We start from the raw sequence: 11,405 nt of genomic DNA on the forward strand, positions 1-11,405 counted from the left end.
GGCCCGATTGATCAATGATAAATCAAGAATATTATTAAAATATTACGGAGTATCACTCTATAATTGCCAAAGCAGAACTACTATAAATATATACGAATTATTAAACAGAGATTACAAGAAACCTTTCTCTTGTAAATTGTGAATTGTGAATATGGAAGCAACAGCCAAGGAGCACGTAAAACCCTATATTTCCAAGTGGTCTAAGGCCACCATGGATGAATCTGGTGGTATGTTTTCCTTATTTTCCTTATTTATTTTATTACGTGATCAACTTCTCTCACCTTTATCAAAAACTCCTTTCGACTCCATAAATTCTTTACATTTTATTAAAATACTTTTACAAATAAATAAAGGGATATTCTACATGGTACCCCTCAACTTTTCGACTTTCTACGTGGTACCCCTACACTTTTTAAAACATATATAGTACCCCTAATTGTTGTCATTATCACTAAATGTACCCCTAAACTTTATTTTCGTCAACTAAACTCAGTTTTAGGCGTTAAGTGATTACTTGGACGCGTAACCAAGTTTGTCATTTATCATCCCATGACATAAGGACTCTATTAGGCTCAATATTCATCTTTGGACGTGATAATTTGGCATGGGATCAATAAATTTTCCGTCAAAATTTTTTTAGCCTATATATATCAATAAATATTAGGATCGAGATGGATATTGAGCTTAATAGAGTCTATATGTCCTAGGATAATAAATGACAAGCTTTGTTACGCGCCCAAGTCATCCCTTAACGCCTAAAACTGAGTTTAATTGACGGAAAATAAAGTTTAGGGGTGCACTTAGTGATAATGATAACAAATAGAAGTGTAAATGTATGTTTTAAAAAGTGTAAAAAATGCGTAGAAATCGAAAAGTTGTTGATCTTATGTAGAATATCCCATAAATAAATAAACTATAAAGAATCCGGTGAGTCCACTGACTTTGACTTACTAGCGTCACTAAACTCGCTTATCGGAAGGTTGAGATACCCATTTTCTTATGTTAGTCAACTTTATGCTCCCCCCCTTCATCATAATCTTCCCATTTTGTTTTGGCACAATACTTTAGGAAAAATATTAAAATAGGAGTAAAAGAGTTAGGTGGGGTTGGTGATATGATAGAGGGTTGAATTATTAGTAGTTAAATAAAGAATTGTAGGGCCAAAACATAAAAGAAAGTAATAAAATAGGAGTAAAAGAGTTGTGTAGGGTTTGGTAATATGAGAGAAAAATGAATAAAATAAGAGTAAAAGTTTCTAAAAATAGAAAGGAAACATTAGTTGAATAATCCGTTTCGAGAAAGAGAGAATATTATAGTGACCGGGAGGGAGTATATGCCTTGGTCACAATTCTCACAAATACTTGTGTAAAGACGGCTTTTATCGTAAAATTGATTGTTATTTTACTTAATGGTTACCGATTATTCCGTATCTTTATGTGGCTATGTAGGACTGTAGGTAAATATAACGTGGTTTTACAATAAGGTCGTCATAAAACCAGACATTCTCCAATTAGGGTTTTGAATTCTCCAATCAGGGTTTTGAATTTCCAAATTATTGGGGTTTTCCCAAATCAAATTCCGAATTGGAACCAAAATTAAAGATTTAGTACAAATACAGTATGTTAAATCATTGAATTAAAGATCTTGTCATGTAATTCCGGTTGGGAAGCGGTAATGGTGTAGGAGGGGACGACAAAAGGTGGCGAGGACGGCGGGTCAATTTTCTTTTGTTTTTCGAGTACTGAAAAGTGAAAGACGAGAGAATGAGAGTGTAGAGAAATATGAGTGAAAAAATGGGAGGTAAGAAAGAGGAGAAATTGTATATGATTGAGTAAATTATGTATGTGAAACAATGATCATTTCCATTTAAACCTCGGCCCGAAGCCAATGTTTCCAGTAAAAGGAAGTGTTTTTGGGATACTCGATTTTTAATTTTGGTCAGCAGTGACCTGTTAGCACGAGACGAAGAGGAAGACCAATCATGATTTATGTTTGTATTGTCAAACATAGCTTTCGATGAAAAGTTGTATGGAATTATTGTAGTATTAACTCTTTAGTAATGATTTTAACTTTTTATACGCCTGCAGAATATTTACGGATAGTGAGAGAAAGAATTCCCGCAACATACATGGTAAAAATTGAATCTCTTGTGTCTCTGAAGAAAGCAATTGCTGCGACAAATTATCCCGAGAAGGACCATGTAGAACTAAATCACTTCACATCAGGGAACTACACATGGTATGTATCACAAAGATTTGTAATCGACTCAATGTTGATATATTCTGTTTATTAAAATAACGGCACCAATTGTATTGATGATGTTGGTAGAAATCATAATCAAGTCACTCGAGACGATTTTGAGTTTAAGATAAGCTGTGTCATATAGAGTTTGAATTTTGTGTGCTCAATATTGCTGCTCTTTGGGTTGAGTTTTTTCAAGTCAAGGACTGAAGGTTAATTTGTGCCCGGAAATTAAAGTGATCATTTGATCCATTGATTGTTGCATGTTCAGGGCTTTGTGTCTCTATCCAGAGGGAAACAAGAAAGATGATGGCAAGGATCATATCTCTCTCTATTTGAAATTGGTTGAGCCACTTGATAAAAAAGTGATCGCTGTCATGTTCAATTTTTTCATTTATGATCAATTAAGAGACAATTATTTGATGATCCAAGGTAAGTACTAAGTATCGCATCATTTGTGCCAACTCGAGTATTATTTTTCATAAGGGTAACAATTATAACTATAACTCTATTATACGTATCAAATAATTACAGGTTTGAAGGAGAAGCGTTTTCATGTCGCAAAAACAGAATGGGGAGTATCAAGAGTAATATCATTGAATGATTTTGACGATGCTTCCAATGGGTTTTTAAAAGACGATAGCTGCGTCTTTGGAGTAGAGATTGTTTACGCTTATGTAAATGTCCAACCTCAAGTTGCAGTTGTGCACACTACTACAACTACTACTACTCATTTAAAGAGTTACAGCTTCAAATGGGAAATTCCAAAGTTTTCCAAGTTAAAACTCCCTTGTGATTATTCTCCAGAGTTCAATATCAATGGTCGGTCATGGTATGTTCTTACTTGTTAGCTCATTATTATTTGGTCATTTCAGATATTGTTTTGGTTGATTGATTTTCGCGTATTGTTTGTCTGGTTTTGACAATTTTTTACGTCATTGATATATAAAGTGGGATGAGCTGTTCTGGGCCTCTGGCCAATTTAAGTTCATTGCAAGTCATTGCCGAGTGGGTCATCAACGAGTAACAAGTCGGGGTCAGAGTCAATTCATGTCATGTCATTATAGACTTGTGTTATCGACATATATTGCAGCTTATGCTTTCGAGTTTAAAGACCGACAATTTCATGTTTGAGTTGTAACTTGAATTTACCGTGCAGGAAATTAAATATATACCCAAATGGAGAGCTGTCTTCTAGAAGCATTGATCTATATTTGTGCTTAAACAGTACTAGTTCTACCAAGGGCAACAAACTTTTTGTCGAAGCTGAGCTGCGCATGAAAAATCAAGCCAAGTTATCTGAGGGCAAAGATCGCAAGCAGACTCGTAAGTCATATATTTGCTCTCATCAACATCTCACTTTTAAAAAAAATTGAGTTAAAACATATAATAAAGATTCTGAACTAGTTTTACATTCGTAAAAATGTCCGCTACTCACGCTGAAACAGGTAATGGGAAGCTAATGAGATTTCTAGCGCTTTCATGAAAATGAATTAATCTTTTTTTTTTCTTTTTTGCAGTTTGCCGATGGTTTCTGGCAGGAGGTATGAGATGGGGCTACTCAAATTTTATTGGATTGGAAAATCTTGAAGATTTTAAGTTGAAGGACAAGATTATTATTGAAGTTAACGTAAAAGAAATTGCGCTTGTTCAAATGTAATAGTCTTGGATACTTTTCAAGTCATCCTTAGGTTCCACATTTTATGTCGGTTTAAACTCGAGTACGATGATAAATATTGACTAATTACAAACAAATGAACTTAATACAATTAGTTCATAATCATTTTTCAAAACTATTCATGTCAAACTTACAAAACCGAACCCGATATCGAATATTATCAATACAATGATGATTATTCAAGTCTCGTTCTTCATATCAACACAAAAGCGGGGTAAACGACCTTTTCAAATCAAGACGGGTTCAAACACCTTCTTTACAAACCATTTTACAAACGTTTTAACAAGCAGAAGATACCCCTTGGTTCGTCTGCTGCCCCGCGCCTAAACAGGCCAACTATTTTCCAGTTTTCAAACCAGGACAGGTCTTGCTTGCATTGCCTGACGGCTGGCGCCTCAATAGGCTACCTGATGCAGACCCTGCTTCCTTTCTAGCACTTGTCTAGGACGATCCCGACTTCGGTTAGCCTGAATACATGACGAATTAGATGATAAACCTGCCCTTTTACATTGCATTTGCAAAACGCTTTTCTGAGACAAATGGATCACGTTATGCACCATAAACCTAACTCGGTAAATGGATGTTTAATTTCCGTCTTGCATGCAAATCAACATTAAATCCAACTTGACATCAATTACTTGATATTTGGATAAACAACCGACATAGAAAGCTCACATGTTAGGTTCAAACTTGTGGATGCGCATTCATGCATTTACCCGTTTTATCAACTTTTGCATTTAACCAACCAAGATCGATCAGTAGAAGCCGCTACCGTGGGCGGGATTGGGTGTCCGATTAAAGGGCTTCCCAATATGTATCTTCACCTCTTACTCAGAAATTTTGGATAGTGGACGACCTTATCCAGTGCGTACGAGAATCATTCTAGAGATATGATGCTAAAGAGAGACGACTCCTTATCTTTAGTAGCTATATATGTCAAACACTGCTTTTTGCCTTGGTTGACCTAGGTATAAACTGGATTCTAACGGGTTCCAAGCACCCCACAAATGTTTGGTGGCGACTCCAAACATCTCTTGCATCGTCGTTTCGAAACCCTTGCCAAGACGAAACCGACCGGTCTAAAGTGATCCGGTCGAAAGCATTTTTACGCTACCGAGCGTGGCTTTCAGACTGCTGCTATGTCCACAGATCGGCTAGGCGTCGCAGGTGGCCTATGTCCACATAACCAAACAACTAGTTAAGTTTTTGGTAATCCCTTACCTTTCCCCCTCTTACCCTTTCTAATTTTCTTTCCCTTTCTCTTTCTCTAACCAAACGCCCCTTACCCTCTATCTTCAATCCAATTTCTATTTCTACCTCTTATTTCTATTTTAACTACTTAAGTTAAAACATAATTTAAAATGTCACAATTTACATAAAATGTTGCAATTTACATACATTTAACAGGTCTAACATGTCAAATACCTAAAATATAATTCTAATAAAATACGGTTGTATATTATCTGATATTCAAATCTAATACTTATCAAATATTCGAATCTCCAAATTTGATATATTGCCACCTTATTGAACACTTAATCACGCTCAATTATATGCTCATGTATCTAATGATAGCGTCTGCTATTACGACCCGTACATTTTTTGTACGGGTATAAAACTACTTGAAATTATATATTACTCCCAACTCCACATTACAAGTTTCTATTTTGTACACTATTCACAATTGCATTCAATTTCGATTTCTCTCAATACATAAGTGAAAATATATTCATTTGAGATCTTATTTGATTCGTCTTTAGGAGTACATTAAGAATATCTAACTTTTATAATTTTTGCAAATACGTAGGTAAAGATATTTACCGCGTAAAACACGCGTTGACAAATATGAAGAAACAAACTTGTAATATGGAGTTGAATGGAGGGAGTATATACTAAGAGAATAAAACTTCTCATAATTTTTCCCTCTAAAAGGAATCTCCTTAAATAAGCAAAAACAAGACTACATTTTAATAAGTTATTATTTTTTTTATTTACATATTCTCCGTAATTCTTTAATATTTTAATCACTATAATCTTCCATAAACTCTAAATTACATTTGTCTAATTAAAAAAAAAAAAACTGGTATAAATCTAAAAATTATAAATTACTAACAAAAAAATCATCAAAATTATTCGAGAAGAGTTATAAATTGAAATCATTAGTTTTGTGGTAAAAAAAAAAATCATTAAATACACATTTTACAACTTCACTCAATTCTCTTAATAAGTTTCCCACTTTTTTTCATATAAAAATAAAAGGGTGAAATAGAGAATTAATAACGCATCAATCTAAGTTTTATAAATAATGCATTAAAATGTAAAAGCTTTATAGTTATAATGCATTTCATTATATAATTCTTTTCATTAAAATTAATCTTTTCATCAAATTATATAATTTTCACTAAACACTAAGTTATAATATTTCAATTAAAGTATAAACAATATAGAATTATAAACTATGAAATCTTTATTGATTGATATTATTATTATTTGAGAGTGAGATGACTCATACTATTCATACTATGTATAAACAAAACTATAAATCGTTTTGAATACTTTCATAAAAAAAATGACAGAATTTATAAGTTGAAATTATTAGTTTGTTATCAAAAACACTTTTAAAAAAAAAATCAGCACATTACTCAATTCTCTTAGATAATTTTCTGTTTTAATTTTTTTTTTGCTAGAAACAAAATACAATAACGAGAAAATGAATAATTAATGAGATACCACTATTATTTTACAGTTCATTTTAGTCGGTTTTCATGAATAATTTTACAATTCAATTTTTAATTTAGCATGATTAAGTAATACAAAAATCAAAATTCTATAAATTACGCGCATTCATTGCGTGGGATTTAAACTAGTATAAGAGTAAATAACTTAAAAATTTACAAGAGTAATAAGACCGAGTCATAAATATACTCGATGTTTCATGGTTTTATGATTTCATTTTATTATACATTATTAAAAAAGGAAACTTATCGCGCGAAAACCGTATATTCCGTTTCAATTTTGCCGATACGTATCCGATACTGTTTTTAATAAACCATATCCTAAATACGGAAATTCGTATCGGATATACAAAAATCGATATAATTTTATTGGATTGGAAAATCTTGAAGATTTTGAGTGGAAGGACAAGATTATTATTGAAGTTAACGTAAAAGAAATTGCGCTTGTTCAAATGTAATAGTCTCGGATACTTTTCAAGTCTTAATATATTTTCTACGTTGCACTCTAGTCTTGAAGTTATATACTACTATCAAGTATGGAACTGTCGATGAATTTATCGAGATCTTTAGTAATAGTCTCGGGTACTTTTCAAGTCGTAATATATTTTTTATGCTGCACTCTACTCTTGAAATTATATACTACTGTCAAGTATGGAACTGTTGATGAATTTATCAAGATCTTTTATACAGATTCATTTTATTGCCTTTGATTGTTTTAATTTTTACAATTTACAAAATTCCGGTATGGTATTATTTAAAATAAGGTCATAGACTTAGGTTTTGTTCTTTCCGACTTTTTAGAGTTGAACTCAACTGAACTGAATGGAGCTTAGCTGAACTGAATTGAGCTGAATGGAGTTGGACTGAACTAAGCTGATTGGAGGTGAACTGAACTGAACTAATAATAATAATAATAATAATAATAATAATAATAATAATAATAATAATAATAATAATAATAATAATAATAATCAATTGATGAAAACACCCTTTCATTCACATTTTGGTACCTTAAATGAATTTAGGCCAAAAAAATAGAATATTCCGGCCATTTTTTAAAGACATGGCAACGTATTTATGATGCACTTCGTTCACATTTTCAACCTCTTCCCTTCCCTCTTATAACTACAAGTCACGGTTGATTCAATCTCGGCGGTATTTCATAGTTTTTTTTGGCCTAAATTCACTTAAGGTACCAAAATATAAATAAAGTCCACATTAAGGTATTAAATTTTAAAAACCTTTCATAAGGTGTTAAGTTTTAAAAAGTGCAACATTAAAGGATGTTTTCATTAATTGATCCAAGAATAATTATAAGAAGAAGAACATTACTACTAATAATATTAATACTAGTAAGGCCCGGTTCTTTCTGACCTTTTAGAGCCGAATCGAATCGAGTGAATCAATGGAGCTTATTGAATCAATCGAGTGAATGAATGAATGGAGCTAAATGAATCGAATCGACCTAAATCGAATGAATGGAGAGTGAGTGAATCGAATCGAACGGAATGGAGCTGAGCTGGACTGAACTAAATAGAGCTGAACTGAACGAAACTGATTGAAGCTGAATTGAACTAAAATAAATATAATCAATTCTAACTCCCAACTTAACATTATTAATTACTAAATTACGTGTTCACCGACATAGTTTAATTCACATGCTAGGATTAATCTATTGTTTGTTGCATTGCATGCATATAATCGACAACATATCAAGTATAAATGATTTTCCCTAATCATTTGTAGAGGCCGCTATTGAGGCGGGCGGGATTAGGTGTTCGATCAAAAGAGCTTCCTAATACGTAACGTACCCTCACCACTTACTCCAGATCTCTGTGAACATCCGTGTTCATTGGCATCCACGAGAGTCATTCTAGACATAGAATGCTAAGGGTAACAAGTGCTTAATGTCTATGTCATTACTTTGTGTCTTGACATGGCGCAAAGTATTCGAACGGTTTCTAATTTCCACAATAAATTGGTGGCGACTCCACAAATGCAAACGCTTGTTTTCCCAAGCGTCCCCGTGGGCCCCCGCGTGTCCACAAGAGTGAGTCGATGAGTTTATGAAAAAAAATGTGCAAGGAGTGAATAGAGTATCTTGATAGTTAGGAGCGGGAGACATGGGTTATGGTAAATTGCTCAATGGATGTGGATTTGAGCCAAGTAGAGAGTTACATGTATGATGTGCTAGAGATTAAATTGGAATTGGTTAAATGGTGATGAAAATATTGTGAGTAAAGGAATAGTGAATGGAAATGGGTGTTTATAAGCATATGTTATCAATGTAGAGTATAAATTTAGAGATATGAGAACGTAACATGACTATTGACTTTTGAAGAAGCAATCTTTCATGCTAAGTAGTGTTGTTTTGTGATTAAGGAGCTATTATTTCGGTGATCCAAAGTTATGAGTGTGTTTAGTAGATTAAAAGGAGAAGTTGGGTGTTATTTTATATGTGATTCATGTCGGAAATTGGGAATACAAGAAGGTGACTTAGCTTGCGTAAAAAGTCTTGAATTCAGTAAGAGGATTGTGTGAGGTAATTTGTGGATAATGAGTGACGTGTGATCTAGGTCGAACGTTTGTTGATTGACTGAACTTACGGATAATGAGTGAGGTTTGGGTTGCATGTCAAGAGATATTATCATTGTATGTGGCTTGGAAATTTGGGTGATAAATAAACTGTGAACCTCCACGTTAAAGCGGAAAATATAACTTATAAAATTAAGCGGAAATTAGGAAATTTTTGAAACTTTTAAAGTTTAAAGCGCGGGTTCATTAAAACCTAAAACATAAATAGAGAATGCGGGAATAAAAATTTAAATTATACAAACGTGATAGTCAAGGTGAGGGAGCACCTTGGACTAATAGTCGTTTTAGTAGTCATAACTTTAAAAGTTTCAAAAATTAGACAAATGATAAAATATGAGTCTAAGCAATCCTACTAAAACGACTATTAGTCCAAGGTGCTCGCTAGCTCACACATCTAAACCCCACAAATGCATCTTCACGAACCTGTCATTCATGTAAACATGAAAGCCACAGTCAGTGGGGAGTAACTCAAGGTTCTCCCAGCCACAAAATGTCAAGACGAAAATAACAAGGCACATAAACAGATAATCAGGTTAAGATAAGATATGAATAAATGGAATTATAGCTAAACATATGATCTTACATATTTAAGAATACAAGTATAAGAAAAAGAATAAGATAGGCTAATAGGCAAGACATAAGCAATGCTAAATAAAAGAGAAGGAATGTAAATGGATTAATATGAAAACCACTTAACCATGAGTACGTAATTCAAGGAGACAATACCAAAATGACCATCCAGAATGCAAACATTTACTACTCTTAGACTATAATTTCCCCGGGTAGGACTACGATAATGATACGGTCCTAGTCTAAATCTGCAAATTCTCGGGTGTACATCCCGATTCGACGTGCGCCAGCACAACACGCACCCAAGACTCGACTACTAATGGAGACCGAGTACCCCATTCGCCAGAGCAACACGAAAGTGGCGGAAAGACTAAGATAAGACTCACTTGACAGCACAACACAAGTGGCCAAAACCATACTTACCAGAACAGCACAAGTAGGCCAAACCCGTACTTGCCAGAACAGCACAAGCAGGGCGTAAATGTAGACCAAGCATATAGGATAGTATCATGGCATTTCTACAAGAATACGACTCACAAGTGTAAGACCAACACAAAGTGTAGACGGAGTATCCGACTCAGAGGCTACCTTTAAAGCATGTTCGAGATACCACACACAAGACTACATCCTAGACTCCAACCTCCTGGTAGGATGACGATCATATCGTAACTAGAGGGCTTATAGCTCACCTCTAGTATCCGATAGGACCAAGACTCTCACAACAGAATAATACAAGGCATTATCAAGAATATGACTCTTACCAGTACTTATAATAAATATCTCGTACTTGTATCATATTAATAAATATTCCATTTCATAATTTGACATGCCGGTTAAATAAAATATAACAAGTGATAATGAATAATTTACGTTATATGAAATATACGGGTTAAAATGTGACCAAGTCCAAGTGACTCATTTATGAGCCCAATAAACAAATTATGGGGAGTCCAACAATTAAATCACATTAAGCCAAACGAACTATGACACAACCCCAAAGGACTGTTTGCGCAGCCCTTAACACACCTAAACAGCCATGCAAGACCAAGGCCGCTCCTAGCCATGCCTCTGCCCAGGCCAGACGAGCCACGACCAGGCCAGTTAGCTGTGCCCAACCCACGCAAAACAGGCCGTGGCCACAGCACAACCAGCCACTATCACCGTCCATGAACAACCATGAACAACCTGCACAAAGTGACTCAAAAACAGTCCGCTTTCCGCCTTGAAATAGCCCCGAAATACATGACCGAAACTGTCCCAAAACAGACCCTCATTAGTCTACAAAACAGCATGCTCAACACATTATAACGGTCCCAAAAATGCACAGGAAACTGTCCTAATAGCACTCATTCCTACGCCATAAAAAAGTCCTGAAACTTACACGGTTTATGTCCAGTTTTTCATTCTCATAAACCCGCCCCAAGCACTCCTCACAGCTGCCCAAGGACAGGTCGTATACTGCACCTAAGGACACTACAGGTTCCATCTTAAAGCAGGCTCATAACAGCACCCACACAGCCTACTCCATCACGTTAAATAAAACAGCCCTCAAAACCCTGCAAATACCGTCTCGAAGACAGTCTCAA

General features: G+C 34.5%; 1 protein-coding gene across 1 annotated transcript; it reads left to right on the plus strand.

The window, feature by feature from the left end:
* Positions 1 to 1,693: 1,693 nt before the first annotated feature.
* LOC141599395 (uncharacterized) lies at positions 1,694 to 4,005 on the plus strand. The gene is made up of 6 exons (XM_074419381.1): positions 1,694 to 1,800; positions 2,088 to 2,238; positions 2,513 to 2,673; positions 2,776 to 3,073; positions 3,401 to 3,567; positions 3,762 to 4,005. Exons 1-6 carry the CDS (start codon positions 1,782 to 1,784, stop codon positions 3,899 to 3,901), a joined length of 936 nt encoding a protein of 311 aa, XP_074275482.1. The 5' UTR covers positions 1,694 to 1,781; the 3' UTR covers positions 3,902 to 4,005.
* The last annotated feature ends 7,400 nt before the right edge of the window (positions 4,006 to 11,405 follow it).

The sequence above is a fragment of the Silene latifolia genome, chromosome 9 (assembly GCF_048544455.1).
Source record: "Silene latifolia isolate original U9 population chromosome 9, ASM4854445v1, whole genome shotgun sequence".
NCBI classification, from domain to species: Eukaryota; Viridiplantae; Streptophyta; class Magnoliopsida; order Caryophyllales; family Caryophyllaceae; genus Silene; species Silene latifolia.

What these genes read in the sequence shown, in the direction of transcription:
- LOC141599395 (XM_074419381.1), top strand. An exon ending in ACATCAGGGAACTACACATG is followed by an intron (nt 2,239 to 2,512) that starts GTATGTATCACA and finishes TTGCATGTTCAG; the next exon opens with GGCTTTGTGTCTCTATCCAG. An exon ending in AATATCAATGGTCGGTCATG is followed by an intron (nt 3,074 to 3,400) that starts GTATGTTCTTAC and finishes TTTACCGTGCAG; the next exon opens with GAAATTAAATATATACCCAA.